Source organism: Notolepis coatsorum (genome assembly GCF_963971535.1).
Source record: "Notolepis coatsorum genome assembly, chromosome: 14".
Lineage (NCBI taxonomy): Eukaryota > Metazoa > Chordata > Actinopteri > Aulopiformes > Paralepididae > Notolepis > Notolepis coatsorum.
Window position 1 is genome coordinate 49926654 of NC_140178.1, and position 20215 is coordinate 49946868.

At 47.3% G+C, this 20215-nt stretch overlaps 1 protein-coding gene across 1 annotated transcript in view; it reads left to right on the forward strand.

The window, feature by feature from the left end:
• The window catches only part of fscn1a (fascin actin-bundling protein 1a), a 50245-nt gene that overhangs the window by 14860 nt on the left and 15170 nt on the right, over window positions 1–20215 (forward strand). Inside the window, exon 2 of the mRNA XM_084329931.1 lies at window positions 10877–11033. Within this exon, the coding sequence (XP_084186057.1) occupies window positions 10877–11033 (157 nt within the window). The remainder of the gene's footprint in view (window positions 1–10876; window positions 11034–20215) is intronic.

Here is a 20215-nt window from a genome sequence, read left to right on the forward strand (position 1 = left end):
CTACCTGGTTCTGGTGGTGTTCTCCCAGTGTGTGTCTGGTTCTACCTGGTTCTGGTGGTGTTCTCCCAGTGTGTGTCTGGTTCTAACTGGTTCTGGTGGTGTTCTCCCCAGTGTGTGTCTGGTTCTAACTGGTTCTGGTGGTGTTCTCCCCAGTGTGTGGTTCTACCTGGTTCTGGTGGTGTTCTCCCCAGTGTGTCTGGTTCTACCTGGTTCTGGTGGTGTTCTCCCAGTGTGTGTCTGGTTCTAACTGGTTCTGGTGGTGTTCTCCCCAGTGTGTGTCTGGTTCTACCTGGTTCTGGTGGTGTTCTCCCAGTGTGTGTCTGGTTCTACCTGGTTCTGGTGGTGTTCTCCCAGTGTGTGTCTGGTTCTACCTGGTTCTGGTGGTGTTCTCCCAGTGTGTGTCTGGTTCTACCTGGTTCTGGTGGTATTCTCCCAGTGTGTGTCTGGTTCTACCTGGTTCTGGTGGTGTTCTCCCAGTGTGTGTCTGGTTCTAACTGGTTCTGGTGGTGTTCTCCCAGTGTGTGTCTGGTTCTAACTGGTTCTGGTGGTGTTCTCCCAGTGTGTGTCTGGTTCTACCTGGTTCTGGTGGTGTTCTCCCCAGTGTGTGTCTGGTTCTAACTGGTTCTGGTGGTATTCTCCCAGTGTGTGTCTGGTTCTACCTGGTTCTGGTGGTGTTCTCCCAGTGTGTGTCTGGTTCTAACTGGTTCTGGTGGTGTTCTCCCAGTGTGTGTCTGGTTCTAACTGGTTCTGGTGGTGTTCTCCCAGTGTGTGTCTGGTTCTACCTGGTTCTGGTGTTCTCCCAGTGTGTGTCTGGTTCTAACTGGTTCTGGTGGTGTTCTCCCAGTGTGTGTCTGGTTCTAACTGGTTCTGGTGGTGTTCTCCCAGTGTGTCTGGTTCTACCTGGTTCTGGTGGTGTTCTCCCAGTGTGTGTCTGGTTCTACCTGGTTCTGGTGGTGTTCTCCCAGTGTGTGTCTGGTTCTACCTGGTTCTGGTGGTGTTCTCCCAGTGTGTGTCTGGTTCTACCTGGTTCTGGTGGTGTTCTCCCAGTGTGTGTCTGGTTCTAACTGGTTCTGGTGGTGTTCTCCCCAGTGTGTGTCTGGTTCTAACTGGTTCTGGTGGTGTTCTCCCCAGTGTGTGTGGTTCTACCTGGTTCTGGTGGTCTTCTCCCCAGTGTGTCTGGTTCTACCTGGTTCTGGTGGTGTTCTCCCAGTGTGTGTCTGGTTCTAACTGGTTCTGGTGGTGTTCTCCCCAGTGTGTGTCTGGTTCTACCTGGTTCTGGTGGTGTTCTCCCAGTGTGTCTGGTTCTACCTGGTTCTGGTGGTGTTCTCCCAGTGTGTGTCTGGTTCTACCTGGTTCTGGTGGTGTTCTCCCAGTGTGTGTCTGGTTCTACCTGGTTCTGGTGGTATTCTCCCAGTGTGTGTCTGGTTCTACCTGGTTCTGGTGGTGTTCTCCCAGTGTGTGTCTGGTTCTAACTGGTTCTGGTGGTGTTCTCCCAGTGTGTGTCTGGTTCTAACTGGTTCTGGTGGTGTTCTCCCAGTGTGTGTCTGGTTCTACCTGGTTCTGGTGGTGTTCTCCCCAGTGTGTGTCTGGTTCTAACTGGTTCTGGTGGTATTCTCCCAGTGTGTGTCTGGTTCTACCTGGTTCTGGTGGTGTTCTCCCAGTGTGTGTCTGGTTCTAACTGGTTCTGGTGGTGTTCTCCCAGTGTGTGTCTGGTTCTAACTGGTTCTGGTGGTGTTCTCCCAGTGTGTGTCTGGTTCTACCTGGTTCTGGTGGTGTTCTCCCAGTGTGTGTCTGGTTCTACCTGGTTCTGGTGGTGTTCTCCCAGTGTGTGTCTGGTTCTACCTGGTTCTGGTGGTGTTCTCCCAGTGTGTGTCTGGTTCTAACTGGTTCTGGTGGTGTTCTCCCCAGTGTGTGTGGTTCTACCTGGTTCTGGTGGTGTTCTCCCCAGTGTGTCTGGTTCTACCTGGTTCTGGTGGTGTTATCCCAGTGTGTGTCTGGTTCTAACTGGTTCTGGTGGTGTTCTCCCAGTGTGTGTCTGGTTCTACCTGGTTCTGGTGGTGTTCTCCCAGTGTGTGTCTGGTTCTACCTGGTTCTGGTGGTGTTCTCCCAGTGTGTGTCTGGTTCTAACTGGTTCTGGTGGTGTTCTCCCAGTGTGTCTGGTTCTACCTGGTTCTGGTGGTGTTCTCCCAGTGTGTGTCAATCTACCTGGTTCTGGTGGTGTTCTCCCAGTGTGTGTCTGGTTCTAACTGGTTCTGGTGGTGTTCTCCCAGTGTGTGTCTGGTTCTACCTGGTTCTGGTGGTGTTCTCCCAGTGTGTGTCTGGTTCTACCTGGTTCTGGTGGTGTTCTCCCAGTGTGTGTCTGGTTCTAACTGGTTCTGGTGGTGTTCTCCCCAGTGTGTGTCTGGTTCTAACTGGTTCTGGTGGTGTTCTCCCCAGTGTGTGTGGTTCTACCTGGTTCTGGTGGTCTTCTCCCCAGTGTGTCTGGTTCTACCTGGTTCTGGTGGTGTTCTCCCAGTGTGTGTCTGGTTCTAACTGGTTCTGGTGGTGTTCTCCCCAGTGTGTGTCTGGTTCTACCTGGTTCTGGTGGTGTTCTCCCAGTGTGTGTCTGGTTCTACCTGGTTCTGGTGGTGTTCTCCCAGTGTGTGTCTGGTTCTACCTGGTTCTGGTGGTGTTCTCCCAGTGTGTGTCTGGTTCTACCTGGTTCTGGTGGTATTCTCCCAGTGTGTGTCTGGTTCTACCTGGTTCTGGTGGTGTTCTCCCAGTGTGTGTCTGGTTCTAACTGGTTCTGGTGGTGTTCTCCCAGTGTGTGTCTGGTTCTAACTGGTTCTGGTGGTGTTCTCCCAGTGTGTGTCTGGTTCTACCTGGTTCTGGTGGTGTTCTCCCCAGTGTGTGTCTGGTTCTAACTGGTTCTGGTGGTATTCTCCCAGTGTGTGTCTGGTTCTACCTGGTTCTGGTGGTGTTCTCCCAGTGTGTGTCTGGTTCTAACTGGTTCTGGTGGTGTTCTCCCAGTGTGTGTCTGGTTCTAACTGGTTCTGGTGGTGTTCTCCCAGTGTGTGTCTGGTTCTACCTGGTTCTGGTGGTGTTCTCCCAGTGTGTGTCTGGTTCTACCTGGTTCTGGTGGTGTTCTCCCAGTGTGTGTCTGGTTCTACCTGGTTCTGGTGGTGTTCTCCCAGTGTGTCTGGTTCTAACTGGTTCTGGTGGTGTTCTCCCCAGTGTGTGTGGTTCTACCTGGTTCTGGTGGTGTTCTCCCCAGTGTGTCTGGTTCTACCTGGTTCTGGTGGTGTTATCCCAGTGTGTGTCTGGTTCTAACTGGTTCTGGTGGTGTTCTCCCAGTGTGTGTCTGGTTCTACCTGGTTCTGGTGGTGTTCTCCCAGTGTGTGTCTGGTTCTACCTGGTTCTGGTGGTGTTCTCCCAGTGTGTGTCTGGTTCTAACTGGTTCTGGTGGTGTTCTCCCAGTGTGTCTGGTTCTACCTGGTTCTGGTGGTGTTCTCCCAGTGTGTGTCAATCTACCTGGTTCTGATGGTGTTCTCCCAGTGTGTGTCTGGTTCTAACTGGTTCTGGTGGTGTTCTCCCAGTGTGTGTCAATCTAACTGGTTCTGGTGGTGTTCTCCCAGTGTGTCTGGTTCTAACTGGTTCTGGTTCTAACTGGTTCTGGTGGTGTTCTCCCAGTGTGTGTCTGGTTCTAACTGGTTCTGGTGTTGTTCTCCCAGTGTGTGTCTGGTTCTAACTGGTTCTGGTGTTCTTCCCAGTGTGTGTCTGGTTCTAACTGGTTCTGGTGTTCTCCCCAGTGTGTGTCTGGTTCTGGTGGTGTTCTCCCAGTGTGTGTCTGGTTCTAACTGGTTCTGGTGGTGTTCTCCCCAGTGTGTGTCTGGTTCTAACTGGTTCTGGTGGTGTTCTCCCAGTGTGTGTCTGGTTCTAACTGGTTCTGGTGGTGTTCTCCCAGTGTGTGTCTGGTTCTAACTGGTTCTGGTGGTGTTCTCCCAGTGTGTGTCTGGTTCTAACTGGTTCTGGTGGTGTTCTCCCCAGTGTGTGTCTGGTTCTAACTGGTTCTGGTGGTGTTCTCCCCAGTGTGTGTCTGGTTCTAACTGGTTCTGGTGGTGTTCTCCCAGTGTGTGTCTGGTTCTAACTGGTTCTGGTGGTGTTCTCCCAGTGTGTGTCAATCTAACTGGTTCTGGTGGTGTTCTCCCAGTGTGTCTGGTTCTAACTGGTTCTGGTTCTAACTGGTTCTGGTGGTGTTCTCCCAGTGTGTGTCTGGTTCTAACTGGTTCTGGTGTTGTTCTCCCAGTGTGTGTCTGGTTCTAACTGGTTCTGGTGTTCTCCCCAGTGTGTGTCTGGTTCTAACTGGTTCTGGTGTTCTCCCCAGTGTGTGTCTGGTTCTGGTGGTGTTCTCCCAGTGTGTGTCTGGTTCTAACTGGTTCTGGTGGTGTTCTCCCCAGTGTGTGTCTGGTTCTAACTGGTTCTGGTGGTGTTCTCCCAGTGTGTGTCTGGTTCTAACTGGTTCTGGTGGTGTTCTCCCAGTGTGTGTCTGGTTCTAACTGGTTCTGGTGGTGTTCTCCCAGTGTGTGTCTGGTTCTAACTGGTTCTGGTGGTGTTCTCCCCAGTGTGTGTCTGGTTCTAACTGGTTCTGGTGGTGTTCTCCCCAGTGTGTGTCTGGTTCTAACTGGTTCTGGTGGTGTTCTCCCAGTGTGTGTCTGGTTCTAACTGGTTCTGGTGGTGTTCTCCCAGTGTGTGTCTGGTTCTACCTGGTTCTGGTGTTCTCCCAGTCTGTGTCTGGTTCTAACTGGTTCTGGTGGTGTTCTCCCAGTGTGTGTCTGGTTCTAACTGGTTCTGGTGGTGTTCTCTCCAGTGTGTCTGGTTCTAACTGGTTCTGGTGGTGTTCTCCCCAGTGTGTGTCTGGTTCTAACTGGTTCTGGTGGTGTTCTCCCCAGTGTGTGTCTGGTTCTAACTGGTTCTGGTGGTGTTCTCCCAGTGTGTGTCTGGTTCTAACTGGTTCTGGTGGTGTTCACCCCAGTGTGTGTCTGGTTCTACCTGGTTCTGGTGGTGTTCTCCCAGTGTGTCTGGTTCTAACTGGTTCTGGTGGTGTTCTCCCAGTGTGTGTCTGGTTCTAACTGGTTCTGGTGGTGTTCTCCCAGTGTGTCTGGTTCTAACTGGTTCTGGTGGTGTTCTCCCAGTGTGTCTGGTTCTAACTGGTTAGTGGGAGGTCTGGCTGGACTCACTGTGTGGTTTGGTTGCTGGTGGTCTGACTGGTGGAGTGTGAGGGAGAGAAAGAGAGTAGGAGTTGATTATGTGTTCTGGTCTCTCTAGGTAGTTTGATGTGTGGTGAACTGTCCATACTGTAAGCAACAGTTTAGTGTGTAGGACGGCTTCGCTCCTATAGAGAGATGGCGGGAGAGAGAGAGAGAAGGGGGTGTTTGTTTGTGTGTTTGGACAAAGACTGTCAGAACAAAGACTGATGATCTGGCTCCCTGTTTGGGCCCCAGCTGGTCGCCTCCTCACTCAGCCAGGCCTGCAGAACAATAAGAGACGCACACGCACACACGCACACTTGTCACACAATCACACTTGATACAGTTGCTTGCACTCAGTCACACCAGTGCAGGGTCCTGCTGGCTCACACTTACAGCTGCCAGCAGTGTGTGTGTCTTGTCAGGCTGGATGTGGTGGGCGGGTGGGGTGGACGTCAAGATGGAGGGCTGGTGTTCAAGAGCTGTGTTTGGTGTGTGTGTGTGTTGTGCCATGTGTGAAGGGTGAATCTGTGAAGGGTCGTTCTGCATGTGTGGCCATATCTTTGGGGTGTGTGTGGGTGGACCCCCTTTCCTCCCCCTATGCCCTACGAGCCCCAGAGACTGGTGTCCCAGATACTACCCTGAAACACACACACAAAAACCATGACAGCCAGCTAGCCAGGCTTGGCCTCTCAGGGTTATGGCTGGGGCTGAGTCCCGGGGCCTCGGGGGCACTGTTTGTCTCGGTCAGCCCAGCTAGTGGAGGTGTGTGTGTTCTAACCCTGTGCTTATCGCTGCATTGCTTTTTGTTTGTACATGTGTGCAAGCAATATGTTTCTAGCCCTGATGTGTTCATCTATGTCATGCTTTACGTGTGTATGTGCTTGTCTGTATGTGTGTCTTGAGTAGTGTCATAATCGCATGGGTCTTCAAAGTGAGATGAGACAGTAGGCCTCAGGCTATAGTGAAAGGAGCAGAGGGGATGCACATGCAGTCAGTCTGCGTCTTTCTGTAGCCTCAGCATAGAGCTCCATCAGTCAGTCGTGTCTTTCTGTAGCCTCGCCATAGAGCTCCATCAGTCAGTCGGTGTCTTTCTGTAGCCTCAGCATAGAGCTCCATCAGTCAGTCGTGTCTTTCTGTAGCCTCGCCATAGAGCTCCATCAGTCAGTCGGTGTCTTTCTGTAGCCTCGCCATAGAGCTCCATCAGTCAGTCAGTGTCTTTCTGTAGCCTCGCCATAGAGCTCCATCAGTCAGTCGGTGTCTTTCTGTAGCCTCGCCATAGAGCTCCATCAGTCAGTCGTGTCTTTCTGTAGCCTCGCCATAGAGCTCCATCAGTCAGTGTCTTTCTGTAGCCTCACCATAGAGCTCCATCAGTCAGTCGGTGTCTTTCTGTAGCCTCGCCATAGAGCTCCATCAGTCAGTCGGTGTCTTTCTGTAGCCTCGCCATAGAGCTCCATCAGTCAGTCGGTGTCTTTCTGTAGCCTCGCCATAGAGCTCCATCAGTCAGTCGGTGTCTTTCTGTAGCCTCACCATAGAGCTCCATCAGTCAGTCGGTGTCTTTCCTTAGCCTCGCCATAGAGCTCCAACGTTCATTCAGTAAGTCGGTGTGTCTTTATTTAGCTTCTCCCATAGAGCTCCAACAATCTTCCCCTTCATTGTTCTTAAAATACAAAATGGCCTCCTACCTCCGCTCTGCCAGACATAACAGACCACACAGCCAGTGCAGCTCTTTACAGCCAGCCTGGGCTGTGAAGCATGTTTGACCTGAGAAAAGAAAAACCTGACATTTAGACTGCGTAATGCTACAACTCTCCGTCGAAACCAACATAAATAATATTCTTTCAGGCTGGGTGTGTTAGTTCCTTTGAGACTAGGGAGTGTATGTTTCCTTGTTTATTTTCACATGGTGAAATATTTCCATGCTAGTGTTTTTCTCTCCGCCTCCCCTGTCAGGATGGAGAAAATTATGCCCCCCCCCCACGCAGGAGTTCTTGCAAAGAATCATTGTTTAATGTTTATGAATCCTGTTCACAAGAGTTCTCCATATGGTGTCAGTCCTTGTTGTTACCTTTATGACTGAGCGATATTATCTAAGTCACATTTATCACAGTATCCATATCGCTGGGAGGAAGTGAGAGAAGAGTCTGGCAGACATCAGCACCAGGCCTCTAGAAAACATGATCATCACCTCTGGGAAATGCAGTGGTTGACTTCATAATACCATAGAGTTACACATACTGTACCTGATGTGCTAAATTAACTCTCACCATATAGCCTGGTTCTAAACTGGTTTTTAACTAGAAACACACAAAATAATACATTTAAGATTCTCAACTTAAGAGTAAGACTGATACTTACATATATACATGAATATTGCAGGTTTGATCACAATTACCCCCCCCCCCCCACACACACACACACACACTGTCAGTAGTGAGCGAGTGGCTCCCTGGCTACTGTTCCAGGTACCTGCCGCGGTCCAGGCAGGAAGCACGGAGGATTACGTTGGAGTGTAGCCTTGTTTTAGTTATTACACAAGACTTATGGCAGGGATCAAACACACGGAGCGTTCCAACAGAAACACGAGGCGAGCTGGGTCAGCCCCCCCTACTCCATCTTCCTGTCGTTCCACTGTAGCCTTTCTGTCTCTCTCTCCTGCCTTCTCTCTCTCTCTCTGTCTCCTACTCCATTTTGTCTTGTTCTTTTCATCTCAACCATTTTTCCATTCTGTCTCGATGTCTTTCCCCTCTCATCCTTCCTCTCTCCTTCCTTTCTCTCTCTCGGTCTATATCTCGTATCTCCTCTCTGTCTCTCTCTCCTCTCCTCCTTACTCTTCCTCTCTCCTGCCCTCCTTTCTCTCTTTTTATTTCTCTCTTCTCCTCTCTCTATCCCTCTCCTCTCTCTCTCTCTCTTCACCTCCTCTTCTGCGCCAAGCAGTCGATTGTTGCCATGTGGTTCTCATCTTGGTCAGTTATTTTTCCTGCTCCATCATCTCTGTGTAGGCCTGTGTGTGTGTGTGTGTGTGTGTATCGCTACATACTTGACTGTGTGGAAACTCAATCTGTCCTCCGAGGCCAGAGCTCCAGGTTTGTGTTCAGTAGGCAGCGGACAGCAGAGAAATGAGAGCAGGGATTCTCTCGGGACAGAAGGTTTAGGTAATACCTCCTCTCCTCCTCTCCTCTGTCCTAACCGCTTAGGTAATTCCTCCTCTCCTCTGTCCTAACCGCTTAGGTAATACCTCCTCTCCTCTGTACTAACAGCTCCTAGCCTCCAGACACATCATATTCACTGTAATGTAGGAGGTGAAAACGAATGGCACCTCCTTGCTAATGTGTCGCTAATGTGTCTGCTTTATGGGGAGCGAGGGAGGGAGGAAAATAGATGTGGAGAGATGAGAGAGGGGTATAGATAGAGAGAGACAGTGAGGCGGAAAGTAGGATGGAAAACGTGTGGATAGGAAAGGATGGAGAGAGGATGTGGGATGATGCATGGAAGGGGAGGGAGAGTGCGATGTCTTTCTCTCCCTTCCTCCCTCCCCCTCTGTCTGGAACCCCCCCCTACACACATTTACACAGCACTCCATCCTGCAGTCCATCTCTGTCTGTTCAGTAGTACAGGCCTTCTAACCCTCAGGCTACACACCATGACATCATCATGTACAATACCATGCATTGTACTGTATGAAGTGTGTGTGTGTTGGGCAGGAGTAGGGTGTGTGTGTGTGTGTGTGTTGGACGGGGGCAGGAGTAGGGTGTGTGTGTGTGTGTGTGTGTGTCATCCCATGACTCATGTTTGTCTGTATACCTCCTTGTTGCCCTAAGTGCTTCCTCATGTGTTTAATGTATTTTTAACAACCCCCCCCCCCCCGTGCTCTTAAGACACTGTAGATAGATTGACACATGGCAGTTTATTTGTTACTAGGGATGTTCGATATTGGCTTTTTTACCGATATCCGATATACCGATATTGTCCAACTCTTAATTTCCGATACCGATATCAACCGATACAGATATATGCAGGGTTTCCCCCCCAAAAAAACGTAATAAGAATTTGTTCTTACTTGCTTGCCTGGGTAAATACCGATCATTTCCGATTACATTTTACTGCCAATATCGGCCGGCTGATAATATCGGACATCCCTATTATATACACATTACGTATACACATTATGTATACACATTACGTATATACATTATATACACATTATATACACATTACGTATATATACTATACACATATACACATTACCTATACACATTATATACACATTGTATGCGAGAGGTTTCGTCTGCGAATCAGGAAAAAAAGAAAACTCCACTTCCATTAAACAATAAAACTCTTAATGAACTCATAACAAAAGTCATGTAAAAGGTAAAGTAAAAAATGTAGGTGGTAAAATAATTCAAGTAATATAATAAAAACAAATACAGGTGTAGTGCAAATGAGTAGTTGTGCAAATGAATATGGATGTATGATGCAGCAGTCAATGAGTATGCTGTGTGTGTGCAGCTGTCCTTTTCTAATCCTTCCCGTCTGATGTTGCTCATTTAGTACGTCTGATCTTTCCCAGCAGTGTGTGTGTGTATGTGTTTCCCACAGGATTTTCAGAGACTATGGGGGGTGAACCCCGACACTCTAGGGGGGTCCGGGTGCAGGGGCGTAACTATGGGGGGGGGACACCGGGGACATGGCATGTTTTCAGAATGCAGTTAGTGTCCCCTGCACGATAATAAACGGTGACGCGACGTGATAGGACCACATGGAAAACGGCTGCTTGGCCATCTCTGATTGTCATGCAAAGTTGACTTGCACAACTGATTTAAAAAAAAAATCTACGAAATCTACGGTGATCATACAACTATACGTAGCACCCCTCCGCCAATGACCACGCCCCCAAATGTGTCCCCTCCTGTGTCCCCTCCACCACTGACAACAGAGTTACGCCCTTGTCCGGGTGCATGCCCCCCCGATTTTCTTTAAAAAATGTTGTACATTTTAAAGTTAAATGCATCAATCTGGTGCACTTTGAGAGCAAAATAAAGAGGCTAGATATATGATGAACTTTGTGCTCAAAACACAAAATCGACTAGACTAGTGCTTCCCAATCCTCTCCTCGAAGCACCCCAGCCGTTCAATGTATTTTCCACCACCAGCACACCTGATTCAACTTAACTAGCCCTTTATTAGTTGAATCAGGTGTGCTGGTGGTGGAATTTAACAAATACATGGAACGGCTGGGGTGCTTCGAGGAGAGGTTTGGGAACCACTGGACTAGAGCATACATTTGAGCTATCAAAGAAATGAAGCAAAAGTGGTTACCTGTGTTGAACTGGTTTATTTTTTAGAAAATAAAAAATATATAGTGGATTACAATTACTACCACTTCCAATACTACTGATACATCCCTATTGGCAAACTTTATATTTAAAAAAAATTGTAAATTTTTTTTTTTTGGTTCATTATACAACTGTGGCGGGCCGCCACAGTCTAGGACCGGTCATTAATGGGAAACCCTGACATTATGTTGTATCTATGACTGCATCTGGACTTGCTTGGTTTGTGTGTCTGCATGTAGACTGTTGTTTGTGTGTGTGTGGTTCACATCTGCATCTCCACACTAATCACTTTTCCATCCTCTTGACTTTTCACAGGTATGGACCTGTCAGCCAATCAGGACGAGGAAGGGGACCAGGAAGTGTTCCAGGTGGAGATGTGTCGTGAGAACAGGAAGTGTGCGTTCCGGACGGCTGCTGGGAAGTACTGGACCCTGACCGCTAACGGAGGACTGCAGTGCACTGCCTCCAGCAAGTAAGAGAGAGAGCACGCAGACAGACAGAGGGACCGACAGACAGAGGGACCGACAGACGAGAGGGACCGACAGACGAGAGGGACGGACAGACAGACGAGAGGGACAGACAGACGAGAGGGACCGACAGACGAGAGGGACCGACAGACGAGAGGGACGGACAGACAGACGAGAGGGACAGACAGAGGGACAGACAGACGAGAGGGACAGACAGACGAGAGGGACGGACAGACAGACGAGAGGGACAGACAGACGAGAGGGACGGACAGACAGACGAGAGGGACAGACAGAGGGACAGACAGACGAGAGGGACAGACAGACGAGAGGGACGGACAGACAGACGAGAGGGACAGACAGACGAGAGGGACAGACAGACAGAGGGACAGATAGACAGAGGGACAGACAGACAGAGGGACAGACAGACAGAGGGACAGACAGACAGAGGGACAGACAGAGGGACGGACAGACAGACAGAGGGACGGACAGACAGACAGACGAGAGGGACGGACAGACGGACGAAAGGGACAGACAGACAGAGGGACAGACAGACAGAGGGACAGACAGACAGAGGGACAGACAGACAGAGGGACAGACAGACAGAGGGACAGACAGACAGAGGGACAGACAGACAGAGGGACGGACAGACAGAGGGACGGACAGACGAGAGGGACGGACAGACGAGAGGGACGGACAGACAGACGAGAGGGACAGACAGACGAGAGGGACCGACAGACGAGAGGGACCGACAGACGAGAGGGACGGACAGACAGACGAGAGGGACGGACAGACAGACGAGAGGGACAGACAGAGGGACAGACAGACGAGAGGGACAGACAGACGAGAGGGACGGACAGACAGACGAGAGGGACAGACAGACGAGAGGGACAGACAGACAGAGGGACAGATAGACAGAGGGACAGACAGACAGAGGGACAGACAGACAGAGGGACAGACAGACAGAGGGACAGACAGACAGAGGGACAGACAGACAGAGGGACAGACAGACAGAGGGACGGACAGACAGAGGGACGGACAGACGAGAGGGACGGACAGACGAGAGGGACGGACAGACGAGAGGGACAGACAGACGAGAGGGACAGACAGACGAGAGGGACAGACAGACGAGAGGGACAGACAGACAGACAGAGGGACGGACAGACAGACAGACGAGAGGGACGGACAGACGGACGAAAGGGACAGACAGACAGAGGGACAGACAGACAGAGGGACAGACAGACAGAGGGACAGACAGAGGGACAGACAGACAGAGGGACAGACAGACAGAGGGACAGACAGACAGAGGGACGGACAGACGAGAGGGACGGACAGACGAGAGGGATGGACAGACGAGAGGGACGGACAGACGAGAGGGATGGACAGACGAGAGGGATGGACAGACGAGAGGGATGGACAGACGAGAGGGATGGACAGACGAGAGGGACGGACAGACGAGAGGGACGGACAGACGAGAGGGACGGACAGACGAGAGGGACGGACAGACGAGAGGGACGGACAGACGAGAGGGACGGACAGACGAGAGGGACGGACAGACGAGAGGGACGGACAGACGAGAGGGACGGACAGACGGACAGACAGACGAGAGGGACAGACAGACGAGAGGGACAGACAGACGAGAGGGACAGACAGACGAGAGGGACAGACAGACAGACAGACGAGAGGGACAGACAGACAGAGGGACAGACGGACGAGAGGGACAGACAGACGAGAGGGACAGACGGACAAGAGGGACAGAAGGACAGAAAGAAAGACAGACGAGAGGGCCAGGAAGAAAGACAGACACTGTGCACCAGCACAGGTAGACAAACAGTACATTGTTCTGTTGTGGACAGATAGCTGGAGACTGAAATTAAATCGGGGCAAGCGGACACACGTACGTGCACATACAGACACATGTGCACATGGACATGATGCTGTCATACTCAAACACAAATGTTACAATGTATAAAAACGATCACATTAATAGACACCTCTTCTTCATCATGAATGAATTCAGACACACATTGATTGATTGATTGAAAAGTTTATTAACAGATTGCAGAATGGGTACAGTACAGTACAGCTCAATACATACAATTGTTAAGAGGATGCAGACCTGAGAGACTTTCGTCTTGTTTCCATCAGGGTCCCCCATTTTCAATTCATAATATGACACACACGACATACAGATAGACAGTACTGCTACATCTATACATTTATGACATACCAGATTTTCAAATACAGTACTGTTTGTGATACTAAAAAAATCCAGAAAAAGAGTGTATATACATTTGACATAGAAACTGTGCATTGGGGGAGGTTGGGTAGGTGGGGTGGGGCTGTACATTGGGTACATTGGATACATTACATGTAAGTATCCTCATGTGATATAACAATGTCGCAATTGTGTGCATGTGCCAGGTCTCCCAAGAAGCTATTTAAAGCTTTTGGAGGGAGCCTGAACACAGATATAAACAGAATATAAACAACAAAACAATAAACAATAAACAAAGCAAAACAAAACATACAACGTGGGTAGGTTTACACACCTACCTACTAACTGACATATAACAGAGATACATAATACAGACAATTGTATTCCTAAGTTATAATTTTAATTAGAGATATGATTTAAGCAGTTCCTCTTTCAGTGATTTTTTAAAGGTTTTTGTCATTTTCAGATTTTCATCAAGCTTGTTCCAGATCTGTGGACCCCTGCATGCTATGCTTAGGCTAGCACAATTGAGCCTTCTCCTCTTGCCAAATATAAGATGCTTATTTCTTGTGTTGTGGATGTGCAGTGGTTGGCAGACTGAGACAAGCTCAGACAGTCTGTGATTCATGTTGTTGACAACTTGATACATAATTGATGCGTTTTGATGAATGTTAGAATAGAATAGATCTTTATTGTCATTGTTACAGTTGTTACAACGAAAAAAAAAAAAAGCCTCAGGAGACCAACGCGATGGAACAGAGGCTTTGAGGGCGCTCTTTACCCGGACCATGACAGCACTCGTAGTACCCTCTTTTGTAAGCTTTCTAGTTTCTTGAGATGGCTGGGGTATGTGTTGCACCATATTTTTTTTTTATTTTTTTTTTTTAATGAATGAATTTTTATTCACACACGATACATTTTACATGCGAGTATCCTCATGTGATAACATGTCGCAAATTGTGTGCATGTGCCAGGTCTCCCAAGAAGCTATTTAAAGCTTTTTTTTGACATTACAGTAATTAATGAGGGGTTCATACAAGGTTTTGTATAAAGTGAGAAGGGCAGGCAAGGGAAGAAAATTATGTATTTTGCAGAATAAGCCAACATATTTGGACAGTTTTGTTTGTAGATATTTTATGTGGCATTTGAAGTTGAGTGACTCATCGATGACGACCCCCAGGAATTTTGTGGACACCACTCTTGACAGCTCCTTTCCATTTATTTTTATGCACATGTGATGTGTGCGCATCCAATTTGAGTGGAAGACAATAAAGTTTGTTTTGCTGAGATTAAGTGATAATTTGTTGCATTTAAACCAGGTGTCCACTTTTTGTAGTTCTGTGTTGAGTAGATCTTGTAGCTCGAGTGGATTTTTATGCGACAGAAACAAATTAGTGTCATCAGCGAATATTACTTTGTGCAGAAGTTCAGATGAGTTGACAAAGTCATTTATATAGAGAATAAATAGTAAAGGCCCTAGAATTGACCCCATTTTTATTGATTTGTGATTGTTTATATCGACGTACTGTTGCCTACCATGTAAATGGCTACTGAACCAGTTGAGAGCCAGACCCCTTATGCCATAATGGTGTAGTTTCCCAAGTAGAATAGTGAAGTCAATGGTGTCAAAGGTAGGGCTGGGCGATATGGCAAAAAATCATATCGCGCTAACGATATGATAATGTTATCATATTTCTCGATATCGATAATTATCGAAATTGTTATAAGTACGTTTTTTTTTTTTTTTTTTTTAAACAACAGATGTATGTTTATTTTGCAGCAATTCTTTGTCGTTGCTGCCATCTTTAGTGTTACATCCCCTCACACTCAGTTCTCAGGCTGCATCTGGTTTAAAAGCTAAAGTAAACCGGCTTCTCTGCTGGCTGTGGCTCCAGGGGAGTTGAACAGTTCTGGCTCTGCTAGTTTATTTTCCATCTTTTGGCGCTTTTTTGGTGGACAAACCACCGCACATGTGCACCGTGACTGGAGACTAGCTCTGCTAGCACACATAGCCTACTGTGTACAGACGGTTTCAAACTGTATTTTAAATTAGAAAGCAAACAAAATAAATGGACAAGAGAAAAATAAATCTCAATTTGGTCAGTATTGTCATTTGGACAAGCAAAGCCATTACTTTAAGTTGCAGGCAAGAAAGACAAGTCTGTCCACTGTCTCTTAAAACTGCCCTGTTGCAGGTCACAAAAAAAAAAAAAAAAAAAAAAGATATTCGATATCGATTATTAAAATATATCGTGATATTTATCGTTATCGTTATATCGCCCAGCCCTAGTCAAAGGCCTTTGATAAATCCAAGAAAACACCCACCCCACAATCACCCTGATCAATGGCATCATGTATTTTTTCAATGAGGTCTAATATTGCCATGTATGTTGTTCTCCTTTTCCTAAAGCCGTATTGTGAATTGGTGAGTATATTTAGCTTGGTAGTGTATTCGCTTAATCTATTGTACACAACTCTCTCATACACTTTGGATAGAGCTGGTAACACGGATATTGGACGGTAATTATTAATACTATTTTTGTCACCTGATTTATATATGGGTATTATTCTCCCAATTTTGATGTTTTTTGGCACCACACCATGTAGTAAGGACAAATTAATACGGTGAGCGAGTGGTCTGACTATAATATTGGCTATGGCTATTAGGATTTTGCTGCATATTCCATCAGCACCGGTTGTGCGAGTGTCCTTCATCTTCATGATAATGTTGAATAGTTCATCATGGTCAGTTGGTTTCATGAAAAAAGAGTTAATATAGTTACCTGATAAATACTATTTAAAAGACACACCCCCGGGATGGCTAATTTTATTCGCCAGGTCTTCACCAATGGATGCAAAGTAGGTATTGAATTTATCAGAGATCCTGCTGGGAGCACTGATGCTTTTTTGTCCCTGTTTAGTACTTTATTTAGAACTGACCATGTCCTTTTTGAATCACCCTGAGATGCTATATTACCTGATCAGTATAATGATCACATTTGCTTTTCCTTATTAGATGAGTGAGTTTATTTCTATATAGATTGTATTTGTTTCTATTATTTATACTAGGCTTCTTAAGATAATGTTTGTAGAGTTTATTTTTGTGTTTAATGGATGTTAAGATGCCCTTTGTAAGCCAGGGGTTCTGGTCATTTTACTGCTCATGACCGTCTTCTCAGGAATGGTGTTATGGATGGAGTCAGTTATTTCCAATATCAGACTATCAGGATCACAGGCATCATATACATTTTCCACCCTTTGGTCTCCAGGCTTCCATATAGTTGCTGCAGGGTTCTGTCATTTATTACTTTAATTGTTGTCTTACAAGGAGGGGGTGCAAGTTCACTGGCAAGATTTAGAGACAACATAACAGGGACGTGATCAGTTATGTCAGTTAGGATCACACCCGACTCCAGCTTGGTGTTTTGGATGTTGGTGATGATGTTGTCAATGGTAGACTTGGATGAGTGTGTTATTCTAGTGAAGATGTTTAGTTGTGAAGAAGGAGGAAGAGTGCAGTGTATTAATGAAATAATTTTTTATAGAATCATCCTTGGAGATGTCTATGTTAAAATCTCCCATTAGAATACAGTTCTGAACCTCTTCATCATCATGGTCACCTCGTTAGATAAACATCTCCTGCCCCTCAAGAAACACTGCAGCCACACCTGTTCCACTCTGTCCACTCACTGTCCTCTCAAAGACTGATTGTCCTCTCCAGACACTGATTCAGTATGTCATTAGGTGTGTGTGTGTGTGTCTTAGAGAACCTGACACCAGCTGTCGGAGCTCTTAAGGCTTCAGTCCTCCTTGGTAACCTGATCTGAAGCATGACTTAAGAGTTTGTGCTTATGGTGCGGGGGTTGGGGTTTCTGTCTGTGGCATGTATGTGCATGCTGAGGGAGTGTGTGTGTGGGGGGGGGGTATACTGTCAGGGATGGAGTGTGTGTTTGTGTAGCAGGGTACACAAATCCTGTGACCAAAACTGGGATGAATGCCACAACCTTTGTCTAAACAGGTTTCTGCACGATGCCCAAAATGAATTCATATCTTGCTCGATAAATGAGACCTGTGTGTGTATATGTATGCATGCGCACGCTAATTGGTTTGTCAGCGGGGGTTGAGCGTCTGTGTAGTCTGAAAGGAGGTCACGTGTGTTTTTACTTCCAGTGAAACTGGTCGTGTTCAGCCCGAGTTAAGGTCATTAACCTTTGACTCCTGCCCCTGGAAGCATCCCTGGGAGACCCTGGATAGGAGTGGAAGCCGGAAAGTCACAGAGCTTAAGGCTATGGTTACACTGGGCTAAAATGGCAACGTTTTGTTGCTGAATGATTACGTTTGCATGTCCAAGTTAAAAAGAAACGCAGTTAGTGCGGCTAGGTGGTGTAGTGGGAAAGGTGCTCGCCACCAATGCAGGAGATGCTGGGTTCGAGCCCAGCTCTCCACATTGCTATCAGCTTGGCTGGTCGTTCATACTAACACAATTGGCAGTGTTAGGGGTGGGAAAGCTGATGGGTGGGGATCGGACGTTGTGGACAGCGACTCCTACAGGTCGGTTGGTGCGCCTGCGCAGTAGAATCAGGAAGCGACAGGGGCGGCGTGTCCCTCCCACGCAGACCCTCGCGCTGTACAGGTGAAAAGATGTGACGGCTGCCTCCTCGAGTACCGGAGGGGACACGTGATGCAAGGCTTCGTCCACATTGCATCCGGCTTGTGGGAGGCATGGCCAACAGCGTTCGAGACAGGGGAGGGGAGAATTGGACAATACGAAATTGGGGATGGGAGAAAAATAGAAAATGGGAGAAAAAGTAGATAAAAAAAAAGAAAAAAAGAAAAAAAAATCAGTTTGGCAGGAAAGCTACAACAGTCTGCATTCCCTTAACAATAGTTTGTATTGAGCCGTATTGTATTGTGCCCATTCTGTAATCTGTTAAATAACGTTTACATCCATTCATTCTGCTAGCACTATGCTAGCACTATGTAGCTGCTAGCCATAATGCTATACTGTTATAATGGCATATCCCTAGCACGTAAGCTAACAAAATCTGCGATATTTTTGTGAGACTAAACTCCACTCTTGGCGGTCAATTGTGTTGATGTTAGTTTTGTTTAATCAACAAATCATCAACAAATGAGGCAGAACACACAGTGAATGTATCCGTTTTTGTTTATTGCACTTTATTTCTTGCTGACAAATAAATGCTATGTAGCTAAATGGCTCATGCGAGGTATAAAGATGGTGGCTTTGAGATTTTTAGCAGGAAGTGTATTGGCACGTTCAACCTTTCTGATTGGTTGAAAATGGCCTTCATGTATGAACTACATCGCCACCTACTGCTTTGGCATTGTACTACATGTATATAGTAGACGAGACAAAACGACGTCTAACTTAACTCTTACTTGCCTGCCTATACGCAGTGTTCTGAAAAGCTAAATGAAACGAAAATGAAATGGCCCTAGTGTAACCGCAGCCTCAATCTGCCCTCCTGTTATTATATTCCCCTAAGTACCTTTTTGTTAGAGGAAAAAACTAACCAAATGGTGAACAGTTTTTACAACATGTTATATATTTCACATATTTATGTCATATATTTCACATATTTACATGTTGGAGGCTTCCCTCCTTGTATCACCTCATGCTTATGCTTCACGTCCAGAGTTTGCACTGAACTTTAGGAAATCTGCTTTTTTTTTTTAAAACTTTGACCAGTCAGCTGGTTCTTTTCGCGTTTATCGCTTTTTCTGGTCAAGTATGACCGACAGAAACAGGTTGAATGGGGGTATAGGTGGGGGGAAAGACACTCTGAGAAAGTACGGCTTGTCCGGGAGTCGAACTCGCTACCCCAGATCCGTGACGCGCACGGTTGTCCCCGACGCCGAAATAGCGTTCGAGGTACGCGGTGAGCTACTGGAGCTCTCCTGGAGGAAATCTGCTTTTAGCTTCTGCTTCCCTGACACATGGGGTCTCTTACAGGACACTATACAGTATCTGTTGGGCAGTTTACATATCGAATCACTAACCATTTCACCCCAGTCTGATTTGATTATAATTTCTTTCGCTTTTTGTCTGTTTATTTTTGCTTTGTAAGTTTGTATTACTTTATATGCATCTCAACACCATTTTTTAAATGAGGGCCTGCCCTCAACGATCTTTCAGGAATAAAATTTGTCAGGGATGTTTGGATTGAATGTCTTCCAAATCCCAAGATTCAGAAAGGCATGTAGGCATGGTGCTCTATGGAGGCTGCAGAAAGGACTAGGCATGATGCTCTATGGAGGCTGCAGAAAGGCGTGTAGGCATGGTGCTCTATGGAGGCTGCAGAAAGGCATGTAAGCATGGTGCTCTATGGAGGCTGCAGAAAGGACTGTAGATATGGTGCTCTATGGAGGCTGCAGAAAGGCGTGTAGGCATGGTGCTCTATGGTGGCTGCAGAAAGGCGTGTAGGCATGGTGCTCTATGGTGGCTGCAGAAAGGCATGTAAGCATGGTGCTCTATGGAGGCTGCAGAAAGGACGGTAGGCATGGTGCTCTATGGAGGCTGCAGAAAGGCGTGTAGGCATGGTGCTCTATGGAGGCTGCAGAAAGGCGTGTAGGCATGGTGCTCTATGGAGATTGAATTGACTATGATCAAAGAGGGATTAGGGGTTTCAAACTCACGGCCCGCGGGCCAATTGCGGCCCGCTGGATGATATTTTGCGGCCCCCTACTTGACGTCAAAGTTTAGTGTTAGTGCGGCCCGTGCGCAACTTTTTGCAGAGTCGTTGCGCGAGTTGGAAGTTTTATTTATTTTATCATAATAAGGCAAGCGATACCGGAGTCTTAAGGCGAGCACAGAAAGACTCAGAAGAAGCTTCTATCCCCAGGCCATCAGGCTGCTAAACGAACAATAATCACTATGCAACAACCATCAAATGCACACAGCACACACACCCACACGCACACACTCACTCAAACAAACAACACACTGCAGCA